The 12,279-nt window shown below is 34.4% G+C and overlaps 1 protein-coding gene across 3 annotated transcripts; it reads left to right on the top strand.

The window, feature by feature from the left end:
- Positions 1–768: 768 nt before the first annotated feature.
- LOC138700360 (zinc finger protein 160-like) lies at positions 769–9,220 on the top strand. Of its 3 annotated transcripts, none has more exons than XM_069826942.1 (5): positions 769–1,094; positions 2,207–2,478; positions 3,452–3,565; positions 4,692–4,777; positions 7,506–9,220. In XM_069826942.1, the coding sequence occupies exons 2-5, from the start codon at positions 2,473–2,475 to the stop codon at positions 8,773–8,775; spliced, it is 1,476 nt and encodes a 491-aa protein (XP_069683043.1). In that variant the 5' UTR covers positions 769–1,094; positions 2,207–2,472; the 3' UTR covers positions 8,776–9,220. The 3 variants fall into 3 exon arrangements, with proteins under 3 accessions (XP_069683043.1, XP_069683044.1, XP_069683041.1); XM_069826943.1 differs by having other exon boundaries at positions 770–1,094; positions 2,207–2,482; XM_069826940.1 differs by lacking the exon at positions 2,207–2,478 and having other exon boundaries at positions 770–1,094.
- The last annotated feature ends 3,059 nt before the right edge of the window (positions 9,221–12,279 follow it).

Genomic DNA, 12,279 nt, shown 5'->3' with positions numbered 1-12,279 from the left:
AATTTCAAGACTCATATCATTATCTTGACTAACTATAGAGCCCAAATAACTAAAATTAGTTACTCGATCAAATTTATAGTTTCCAATCTCCAAGAAATCATCTGCACCACAAGCTCTATTTGGGTTAGATATCATGTACTTGGTCTTCTTTTCATTCACTTGTAGTCCCATCCTCTTTGCTGCGTCCAGTAGAGAGTTAAATGCATCTTCCAGTGCTGTCAACAATGTCGATGTCATCTGCATAGGCTAGGAGTTGTACTGATTTATAATAAATTGTATTCGTTGTTTGTATTTCTGAATCTATTATAACCTTTTCCAGTGCAATGTTGAACAGCATGCACGCCAGTGCATCCCAAATTAGGAACTATACGATTTCAAAATAAAATATGTACCATCAGTAGATAATCGCGCGGTATCGTTGTTTTCAAATTGAACGACATTATATTTATATTATAGACTTACACATATAAATATTATCAGGATAGGCCTACCAGGGGCATTCCTTGGAGGTAAAGGCGATGGGCAAATAGAACTGATCAAAGACGTTTTGACATCCTACTGTCATTAAATGACGATTGTCTGTAAAGGAGCGAGCCTTAACCTCTCGGCACCTTCTAGGCTGATTTGGCCTTTCATGGGGTTGACTCTACCTTTTTTTTTTTATCTTATCAGGAACATAAAATAATCTGATCAGTAGTCTCGTGAGTTACTCGTAAGTTAAACATTGATTTGCCATAAAAGACGTATTATTGATTTTCCGGGTTGGCAACGCGTAACACATCGTTCAGTTGGTCCCGTTGGCGGTTGGCAACACTTCTAACTATTAAAGAGCATAAAGGTATTTTGCATGAAGACGCGGAAAGACAACAATGGACTTGGTTAAAGACGAACCCACTGAAACGGAAGATGATGATGCGTGGAAAAATGTACATAAGGAAATTGTTATGACAGAATCATTACCTGATGTAAGTCGTGACCCTGTTTTACCTAAAGGTAACATGGTTACCGTCAAAGTTGAGGCCGAAGACGCCGATTCTTCGGGAGAACTTGAACACGATATGATTCCACATTCTCCAATAATGTGCGACACTGAGGTATGTTTTATGTATGGATATTTATTATTATTTTATTATTGAGTTTAGATCATTCAATTATGCAGAGGGCAATATAAATTATACATGCCGGTAGGCTACTTTCTTCCTATACCGGTAGCCTATAGCGAAACAAATTTTCAAAGACAAAGTCTCATCCTGACAAGCACTCCAAGAAACTGTGTGACAGTAGCTCAATTTTAGAACTTGAAATAATGGAACTAGAAATAGGTTAGGTTATCCATGAGCTTTTCATCCTACTTCATTGTGCCTATCTCCCTAGCAGCAAGGGGTGAAGTGATAGGCCTAATCATGATCATCTTTAAGGTTTGGTTCCATTTTGAAACTTCTCCGCGTAATATGCCTAGGCCTACTTTATATCATAATCTCCCCATCTATTTCTATAGCAACCTACATCTAGTATTCCTCTTGGTTGGTACCGGAAAACAATTTTAGGTATTGGAATTTCTGTAATAAAATTCTTGAATATGTTATAGGCCTACATTCTTGTTTCCTTTGTGTTTTTCATTTGTTTAATGAAGCATAGAATAACATAAGCCTATAGATTTTAAATGTAAATAGTTTCTTGTGCCCAATTTTTCCTGCAATTTAAAGTTTCTTCCTCCATTCATTTTCTGTCTTCCCTGTCACCATGCCATAGTCTCTCGCTTCCATTAAGGTCTATATCAATAACAATTTCCCGCTAGATCTTCCTCATCTTTCCTTTAAAATTGATATACAGTGAACACCGTTATTGTAATCACAGATAATGTTATCAATCGGTTTATGTTATCATTCTATGAATTCCTGTTTTGTTTTTTTTATTTAATTTAGACCGGCCAGAGGCCGTTTACCAAAGTTATCTTTGTTTTCTGTTTTCTTTTTTTTTTCATTTGTTTCCTTTTTGTTTTACTGACACTAATACAAACATAACACCCATGCCCGAGGCGGGCGCGAACCCACAACCCTTCGGACCAAGCGATAGAGACATGCCGTGCCCCTACCGCTTGAGCCATCCGGGCCGGCTAAGTTTGGACTAATACAAAAGCATTGAAAAAATGCCGTTTACTTTAAACATAGATTCTGCTAATGTTGTCACATTTTTGCTTTCACAGCTTTCGTTTCCAAGCATTATACTGTTTTGGAACATGAAGTAGTGGACAGCTCATAACAAACTTTTCTTCTTTGAATTGGAACATCTTACCGATACCCAACTGAGCTGTAGAGGGACTCTACAATGCAATAGCTATGCAGTGGTGGGAAGTAACTGTAGAGCTACATTCTTCCCCAATCACAATTGAAGGAAGATCAATCAGCATAGGTCGTAGGCCTACCCCTCCTGCACTTTCTCTTTTAGACAACAAAAGACGTTTCATCCCTTATGTTAGTAGGTACAGTAATTTAGTTTCTGCTTTTGCATTGTGAAATTCCTAGTGTTGTTGTATTGTGATGGCTAGTATGGAGAGCAAATGTCAAGATTTTACCACTGAAGAGAAAGTTTCAATTATACAACATTATGACAAATTGCCTAAAATGCAGCAATGGAGCTAAAAGGAGGATTTTCAAAAGAAACTCCAGAAACTGAAGAAAATCTAATCACGTGCCCATTAGGCAGAAGAGAATTATTGCGGGGAGGGGGGTGCGTGTGCGCGCGCGCTTTTTTAACATTTTTATCATCGCACCTCCGTAACAAATTCTAAAAATATTATTTCAAATACATTAATAAAATTTAAAAATTTAAACAACATGCATTATGTAGGATCATATGCTTCATTTGAAGAATTCAAACATGAATGGTTACCTTGAATTATTTAAAGTAATATTGTACAGTATTTTGAAGTTAAAAACTGAGTAAGAATGTCCTACCCGTAATTATGGAATGGCTGAGGAATAGAAGATACTAAAGGAGCAGAGTTCGGGCTGGTACTGTGGATCTGATCCCGGCATAGCTCAGTTGGCTAAGAGCAATCAGTGCGCCAAGCTGAGTGGCCCTGGGTTCGATTCCCAGTGTCGGAACGAATTTTTCTCCAATAGTATGTAGTATACGGTATTTCAAAAGTCAGTTCAAACTTTAAACTGCTATAAATATTATAATATTTGAGATAGGGGGAAAAAAAAAAAAACAAACAAAAATATCACAGTGTAACCATTTGTAGGTGCTAAGAAACATTTACATGCTACTTTTGAAAGTTACACGAAATCAAAGCATTTCCAACCCATATTAATATCACTTCCCTCCCTCCTCCCCCCACACTTTCCATATGTGGAACACAGTGTTATGTTTTATGAACATTTTTGGAACACCATATATATAAACCGTCAACTATGCCAATTTCTAATGCAAGAAAAACTTTTTGCAGCCTATTGTCAAAACTGAAATAAAGCCCATGAAAACTGCTGATCCACTAAGTGGTTTCAATTCCGAAGAAAATTTCGAATATGTCAGTATCCCTACAGTCAAGACAGAAATTAAGGTGAGTATTTTACAATTTTTCTTCATCTTACGTTTGTAGAGATTTGTGAAGCTTCACCATTTTAACTTTTTATTGATAATTAAGTTTTTAATGTAAAAGTCTTATGATAAGAGATTCAAGCTTCAATTACAAGAAGATGAAAAATTTTGAAGAAGTATATGATGTAGGAAAATAGACAATAAAGGACACATATATTTGAGAATAATTAAAACTATCTGAATTGATGAACTAGAATCTATAGCTAATTGAAGGTCCCATATAGAGGAAATAAAAACTTTCAAGTTACTGCAAAAACTTGGAAAGTCATAAAATTACTGCAAGAAGTGAATGAAATCCAAGTAAATGTTTTCACATTAATCACTCAATCTTCTTAATGTATCCAACTGTTTGCTGACAACATAAAGTCCACTGTAGTCTGTTCAGTTGTTGTTTTTCACGAGAAATGAGGGGTATTTTGATCGGTGTTCATTATAGATGCCTGTTGCTAATACCCAGAGTTGGGGTGTAGTCAATATATACTGCAGGGCTGTGTCTTCTGCAACTGGTACTGATGATTTTAATTTACTTCTTTTGTGGTTTATGGATGGACAGTATAGAAGAATGTGTTCCAGATCTTCATCATGATTATTACACCACAGACAAGTATGATTATCAGAAATGTGAAATCGGTGTAGGTACAATTGAGTGACAATGTGACCTGTTCTGGCTCTTGTTAAAAATGTTTCAACATATCTGGGCAAGTTTTTGTACATTTCCAGGTCATTTGGTTTCTTTTGTACAGACTGTAAAATTTTTCCTTTGTCAGAAGAGAGCCAATTGTTGATCCATAGGTTTGTAAAATGAGACTTTACTGAAGCAAAAGCACTGGATAGAGATATCACTTGAAGAGGTGTTGGTTGCAAATATGCAACAAGAAGTAACAGAAAGTACACGCTGAAGTAATTGAATTTGTCCTTTTTGCAATAGGAAACTGTTAAACTAAGGATGCATCTCTTTTTATTGTAACTGTTATGATAAGAACACATATCCCTCTTTGAGAAACATTACTGTACAGTTCTTTAAAACAAATCTCTCTGTGAACCATAGAGAGAAATGATTTTAATTCTCATTACTCTTTATAAATCAGGAAGAATGCAGTGACAGTAGTGAGGCTGAGGTGAACCTGAAGAATGAAGTAACTGCTGAGGAGGAGACTATTGTTGGCACAGAGAAGTAAGTATACTAAAGGAAAAATAAATAGATCACTCATTACATATGAAGGGTACACGGGAAAAACGAACAATGTCACATTTCCATTAAAGGTGAGATAGTAATCTATTTCAGTATATTACTGCAAAATTTATTGATGTTTCTACTTGAAATGAAGGAAATGATGAGTGTAACCGTGGTTTTAATTCTCCTTTATCACTTTTGGTAAAAATAACACTAAAGTTTGTAGTAATACAGCGAATTCGATAATGACATCACCCTTAACAGCAATGTGACATTGTTCGTTTTTCGCATTTACCCTTCATATGTGAAGTTTGTACTTGGTAACCACATTTAATGTGTCACAGTCTTTCTGAAAATATTATTTTATATAGAAACAATAGCGTTGACAAGAAAAAAAAATGATTTCATCACAGTAGATATGATAATTATTGTTATTATTGGAAAGAATTTGAGCATTTTTATTTTTAAATAATCACTGAAGTATTGAGAATGTATCAAGAATACTATTTTTGATTTGAACAGCTGTAGTCAGTCAGCTGATGACTTCTCATCAAAGAGGTCAGAGTTAAAGTGATTGCTGGTCCCATTAGATTAATAGTAGGTTTGCGTACTTTCATGTAACCCCTATTTCATTATAACTGTAATATTCTTATATGTCAGCATACCCGATTAGCCCCATTGATAAAAAAAAATTGAATGTATAAGTAGATTACATTCACAGATACCTAATCCTTTCTGGGTGAAAACTTGTGAAAATTTCGGCACCACAGTTAGAGAGAATATTAAAATACCGTAATTGCTGTATACCAGAAACACACTTCTTCATTATTAATTATATAATCTACATCCAACAATTTTGAAGTTCCTGGTCTACTGGACCATGGCTGTAAATATCCTGAAAAAATGGATAATTGTTGCATCTGCCATCACTCATCGTAACTGTGGGCACATCACAGTGGTAAAAAGTAATAGTAAACTGCCCCCCATTGAGGGTAGCCCTTACGGACTCAGTATATCCTCAAAAAAAATTATTATACATATGTAAACATAGATATTAAATTTTAAAGAAGGGAAACAAAGAAAAGGGCGTGAAAAATTACAATTGCTATTAATGTGGCACCATGTGATTAATTAGGATTTGGCAGGATTTTTTAACACAATTATCACAATGTCATCCCTCAGAGATGTTGGCAGAGCAAACTGCCGTCAAAATTCTTCGAAAAAAGCTGGTGTAGTCCCTGGAGCACCTATGAGCAATCCGAATACCTCAACGTGAATTAAGGCATATTTCAGCTTGAAATAGTTGACTGTAGGCTCATAGATCGACTTCTTCTCAAGGTGGACCTCGGCAGACTGATGACATTCTACTTCAAAACGTATCGTGGGGTCCACAATGATGCCCTGTTAGTGTCAGCATTTTATGCTAAAATATCTACTCGTCTCGTTGACCCATTAATATTAAGTAATAGAAATATTATGAAATGCTAGTCTTTTCTAGTCAGGTGACTGAAATTATTCATTTTCTTATAAATATTCTGTGGTTCTATGGCCTACCCTGTAACAGTCATCCAATTCTGTCTTGAACTTCAGTCCCGTAATCAGCCATCGGCATAACTCAGTCAGCTAAGGTGCTTGCCTGTGAATCCAGAGTTGCGCTTGGGCTGATTACCTGGTTGGGTATTTTCCAAGGTTTTCTCCAACTGTAAGGCGAATGTCGGGTAATCTATGGCGAATCCTCGGCCTCATCTCGCCAAATACCATCTCACTATCACCAATTCCATCGACGCTAAATAACCTAGTAGTTGATACAGCGTCATTAAACAGCCATAAAAAAAAAAGTCCTCTGATCTATTTAAATTTAAATTTTTAATGTGACTCCCTAAGCATTACCAAGTCATGTTAATTTTTTTCATTGATTAACTGTTAAGTTATTTAAATTAATAAATAACGACTTCACTCTGGTAACATTTTAAATGACGGCCGGGTAGCTCAGTTGGTAGAGCAGCTGGCTACGGACTGGAAGGTCCGGGGTTCGATCCCACATGGTGACAGGATTTTTTCTCGTTGCCAAACTTTCAGAATGGCCCCGAGGTTCACTCAGCCTCCTATAAAATTGAGTACCGGGTCTTTCCCGGGGGTAAAAGGCGGTCAGAGCGTGGTGCCGACCACACCACCTCATTCTAGTGCCGAGGTCATGGAAAGCATGGGGCTCTACCTCCATGCCCCCAAGTGCCTTCATGGCATGTTACTGGGATACCTTTTAACATTTTAAATAATGATGTTATTGTACCTGATTGACTAATTTTCATGTTATTTTCATTGTCTGCTGAATCCTAATTGTTGAAAATAGTGTATACAAGAATGAAGAATTAATTTTTTTATCTTCCAACTCTCCTTGAAAGATGTTTGTACTAGCATCGCGCATTACAGGTGCTATGTTTGATTCAAGTTTGTCGATGTTTGATCTGCAGAAGCAGGTCTGTTGTATTTGTTCCACCTTGTTATAAAAATATTCTCAGTCCTTCACTCTCACCATTTCGTGTTTCTAAAGATTTTAGCACATCTTGCGATTAGTTTTGCATAAGAAATAAGGCGAAGTTTTTAATGTCTTACAGTGCCTCATATTTGCTCATTGCAAAACATTGGTCTGTACAGATAGACACTGAAAATTCTGTACATTTATTCATATTGTGGAAGCATTCAATTGATGCATACTTCCGTGTTTCAGTTACATCCTGCCTCGCCATCTAGAAGATCAGATCACAAAGTATAACATTCATGGAGAAGAATTTATGAGGAAATTAGACTCCGTGATTCAGCGCCATACTAATAAACCTCATACACCACTCGTGACCGTAAAAATCATCACTAAACATAAAAAAGATTCGTCACAAAAACAAAATTATATATGTATATCCTGTGGACTGGAGTTCACAAGCAAACGTGGTCTTGGAATTCACCAACGTGTCCACAGACTAGCTCTGTCAACAAAGTGTCATGTATGCGGTAAAGAATTCCCAAAAAGAAGGAATTTAAAAAGACATTTACAGTTACACACCAGAGAGAAGTTATATGTGTGTCATATTTGTGGAGAAAAATTTGCAATTTTACGAGAACTAGTAGAACACAGACTCCTCACTGGACACAAAAGACCTCGAGATAGATCAGTAAAATACCCCAAATATCCAGAGCACAGAAAGCCAGATGAATCTGTTAAGTGTAAAATATGTGGTAAGGAATTAAAAACAAAAAGAAATTTGGTAAGACATTTACACATTCACAGTGGAGTATCATTCAAGTGTAAGATATGTGGTAAGGCATACACAACGAAACGATACCTCATGAGACATTTGTACATCCATGGCGGAGAGAAGCCCTTCGTATGTAACGCATGTGGTAAAGCATTTAGAACGCGTGCAGCTCTGGTAAGACATGAAGGCATTCATTCTAGAGGAAAGCCATTCACTTGTAATATTTGTAAAAAGTCATTCGCGTTGCGTTGTTATCTTGATTTGCACAAACGATGGCATACGGGAGAGTTACCATTTAAATGCGATACGTGTGGTAAGAGATATCCAAATCGGCCCATACTGCAAATACATATTCAATCTCACATTGCAGAAAAACCATATAAGTGTAAATTTTGTCTTCGGAAATTTGTGTCAAAACTGCTCTTGGCAACACATGAGCGTTTTCATAAGGGGGAAAATCCATTCAAATGTGATGTATGTAGATCTGGATTCAAGACAAATGCTATTCGTCTTGCGCACAAACTCAGCCATAAAAAACAAAGACCTTTCAGTTGTAGAATATGTGGAAAATGGTATTCTAGTAATGTGAAACTTGTAAGACACTTTGCTCTTCATTCTGTTAGAAAACCACATAAATGTGGAATTTGTGGTAAAAGTTTCTCTCGTAAGAAAGGCCTTTCTCTGCATTATCAATTACATAAGGGTGGAAAATCGAATTCATTTATAAAACAAAATATGAACTGCTGACGGACGCATTTGTAGTAGTGGGGTGGGAGAGAACGGTAGAAATATTATACAAGGCCGAGAAGTCGTTCAGGAGTGAAGAGAGGATACAATATTCATTGTGTCGCATAATACCACTGAATTTTAATCGTTATTTTATGTCATACACTAGACATGTTTTCTCTCTTCAAGGACTGAGCTCTGTATATACCTTTAATAACTACAGGATTAATGTATAAAAATTACAGAATTTAAGGGTATATGTACGTGAACGATCACAAATATTTTCAGAAAATGCAGGCCCTAAATTTCTAAAACTTTATAGAAGAAAATGAACTCACAATTGAACAAAAATTACAAGGTACCACAACAAGACTTATTGGAACTTAAATATTTGATAAAGGTATAAAAAAAGGTTACTAATAATATTTTTTAGATTTCACTTTTTACTTCAAATTAAATTTTCACACATACTATTTCATAACTCCACAACCATTGGAGATAAAATTCTGAAATTTTGTACACTGATTTAACATGTATTTACGCAAAAGGTAGACTACAATAATGCCCATTTCTTTGAAAATAGAAAAATTAGGTCACAAAATATTATGTAAATTTTAATATATTTTATATAGGACAAATAAAAAATTAATTGTATTAAAATAAAGAATTCTATATGTCTGAGGGTAGTCTACTTTTCAGAAATAAATGTTCATTACATGCAGGAAAAATATGAAAGATGCCAGAGAGACCATAAAAATGTTACGGTTACCAAATGATGTAACTGCAGAATTTTTTTTTTTTTTCATACTTTGATAAAACTGGTTTGAAAAATATTATTAGTAACCCTTTTTATACTTTTATCAGATATTTAAGTTCTAATAAGTTTTGTTGTGGTACCGTGTAATTTTTGTCAAAGTGTGAGTCCACATTCTTATAAAATTTTAGAAATTTAGAGCCTACATTTTCTGATAATATTTGTGGTCTTTCATGTACATATACCCTTAAATTCAGTGTACTTTGAAATAAAAGGAAATTGAATTAGATGGTTGCTTTAAGAAGTGCATATAGGAAAGAAATTCCTTGGAAAATAGTAACAGCTTTGTAGGCACTATCTTTATGGAAATTCTTAGAAACAAAAATATAAACTGTTCTTTTTTTCTTTATTTCTTGGTCTTGTATACTATGTAACTGGTAGCCCAGATCACATATAGATTGCTCAGCCCTTCGTTAAAAGAGAAGAGAACAACCGCCAGGATCGCCATCCGTCCACCGTAAACGAACACGAGATGGCAGTACAGTCGCTAATGCAATTCAAATGAGTTTTATGACGTGACTCCTTATGTAACAACTAGATGGCAGCATAGTAAACCTGACAAAAGTTGTTACCTTCAAAGCCTATAAGGCTGAGCAATCTGGGTATGTATGATCTAGGCTGGTAGTAAAACACTCCATATGCTAAATCTGCTTCCAAGAATTTGTATCATCTGGTGATCTGAGACTGACAACATTTAATATTGTGTTTAAGAAATTAGTGTTTCTGCACTTTGTTTCCATAAAATTTGAGAATAATTTATTTGGTTTGGATTTCATGTGAACAATCACAGTACTCATACAGTATACTAATTAAAAATAACATTTCCTGTTTTAGAGCATTTCAAAACCACATAAAATTGTACAGAACTTAAACGTAGCATTTTTAGAAAAGTTTTAATGTTATTTTCGCCTTCTCATACAAAGTGTAAAGATATTGTGATGCTTCAAAAATCGATTTCGAGATTTTTATGGAGATAAACAAGTGTTGGTCTATCTGTTTGTACAGTGATTGTTATCTTAACCCCAAACTATTGAACAGTGTTGTTTATATTAAACTTCAGAGTCAGTTCATCTGGGTATGATGCACATGAAATGTAACACTTTTTATTACAAAATTAGTGAATTTTTATTTAAAAAAATACAAAATGGCAGTTTACTCAGAATTAACTCCAATGATCCTTTTCAAAATGTTTTTTTCTTAGATGAGAACATGTTAGGAATGAAATGGTATGAGAGAAATTATTTACATGATTACAATAAAGAACTCCAAAAAAATAAGGGCTTCAAGATATCTATAAGAATGACTTCAAAATTAACAGATTCCTGGTGATTGTGTAAAAGTAGATAAAAGGAAAATTTTTTTATTTTTTAAATAAAATAACTAATCTATATAAGATACTTTTTAGATTGATACCTGCAGTTGAAAACTCCTTTAAACACAAACTCTAAAGTTCAACTCATTTATATGAATTACGTAACCCTATTTATTATGGAAATAGAGCAATCAATGTGTCTTTAAAAATTATCTTTCTGTAGGCTAGTTCACAAATGTATGTCAGCATCTTTATTTCTCCCTCACTGCAAATAATTTTAAAGACAAACAATCACCAGGAGTCTGTTCTTTAAGAGAATTATTATTATGGTTAAGAAACTACCTCACCAGGTCCATAATTCATATTGCTTGAAAAGAAGAAAAAGCTGTGTTAGATACTCCCCATAATAGACGTGTTACTGAGAATTTGCCAAGTATACCGTATGAAAATCTCATTGTAAACTGCTAATATCTTTTAATAATTTTATTAATCACCAACACAAGCTTTATTAACAATAGATAACAGTGCAGTTGATGCAGCATCACTATCAATTTTAAATACTGGATTTCTTAATTGGCAAAATAATAATAGAAGTAATTCCAACATAAATATTTCATATTATTTTCTGCAAAATTGATTACATACATCTACTTAAACAATACAATTTGTGAAATTGGTTATCTACTTTTTGGAATTACAAAAATATATTTTGTATGCAAATGTGAAGAAAGTCTTGTTTTTATTTGGATGCGCAGTAAATAATTTCATTTATATATATAGCTCTTGTCTGATAATTCAAGAAAATAAACAACAAATAAGAATAACATGTATAACATTATAAAGAAAGAAATGTTGGAAAACGCGTGTATAATGGGAAATGTGTCAATTTTTTTATTTTTATATGTGTATACGTTTACAAGAAAAATCGTAAGTCAAAAGTTATGTAGTTTATATTTCATTAGTCTAATAAAGAAATACCGTATAGTAATTGTGTTGGAAGATTATTTTGCATATGAACCTTAGAATGTCACAAGTTTGTCACTGAATGATACAGGCATTTTAGTACTATTACAGAGAAGTGCATAATAGCATCTTGTAACATCATTGCCGTTTTTGTTGTTGTTTCATAAGGCAGACAATGATTCAATACATCCGAGCTATATTTGTCTAGTCTCAGGTAAGTATAGAACAGCTTCAAACTGACGAGACTTGCATGCGCGAAAAAAATAAATAGGCAGAAAGGGACAGTTAGAGTTTGGGGTGGGAGTAGTCCTCTTTTTTCTTTTCTTTTTTTTTTTTTTTTCCTGCAGAAAGAAGTGAAGTAGAATGAGAGTTATGTAAAATTATGACAGAAAACATAGTTCCCTAAACCTGACACAATTTCAAATTGTAAGATTTA

Source organism: Periplaneta americana, chromosome 5 (assembly GCF_040183065.1).
Source record: "Periplaneta americana isolate PAMFEO1 chromosome 5, P.americana_PAMFEO1_priV1, whole genome shotgun sequence".
NCBI lineage: Eukaryota > Metazoa > Arthropoda > Insecta > Blattodea > Blattidae > Periplaneta > Periplaneta americana.
The sequence above is the reverse complement of the archived record's forward strand: the minus strand, read 5'-3'. Positions and strand labels throughout refer to the sequence as shown.

Coding starts and splice junctions, on each gene's coding strand:
- LOC138700360 (XM_069826940.1), top strand. CDS start 870: ATGGACTTGGTTAAAGACGAACCCACTGAAACGGAAGATGATGATGCG. Junction 3,566..4,691: donor CAGTCAAGACAGAAATTAAG/GTGAGTATTTTA, acceptor TTTATAAATCAG/GAAGAATGCAGTGACAGTAG. Junction 4,778..7,505: donor ACTATTGTTGGCACAGAGAA/GTAAGTATACTA, acceptor TCCGTGTTTCAG/TTACATCCTGCCTCGCCATC.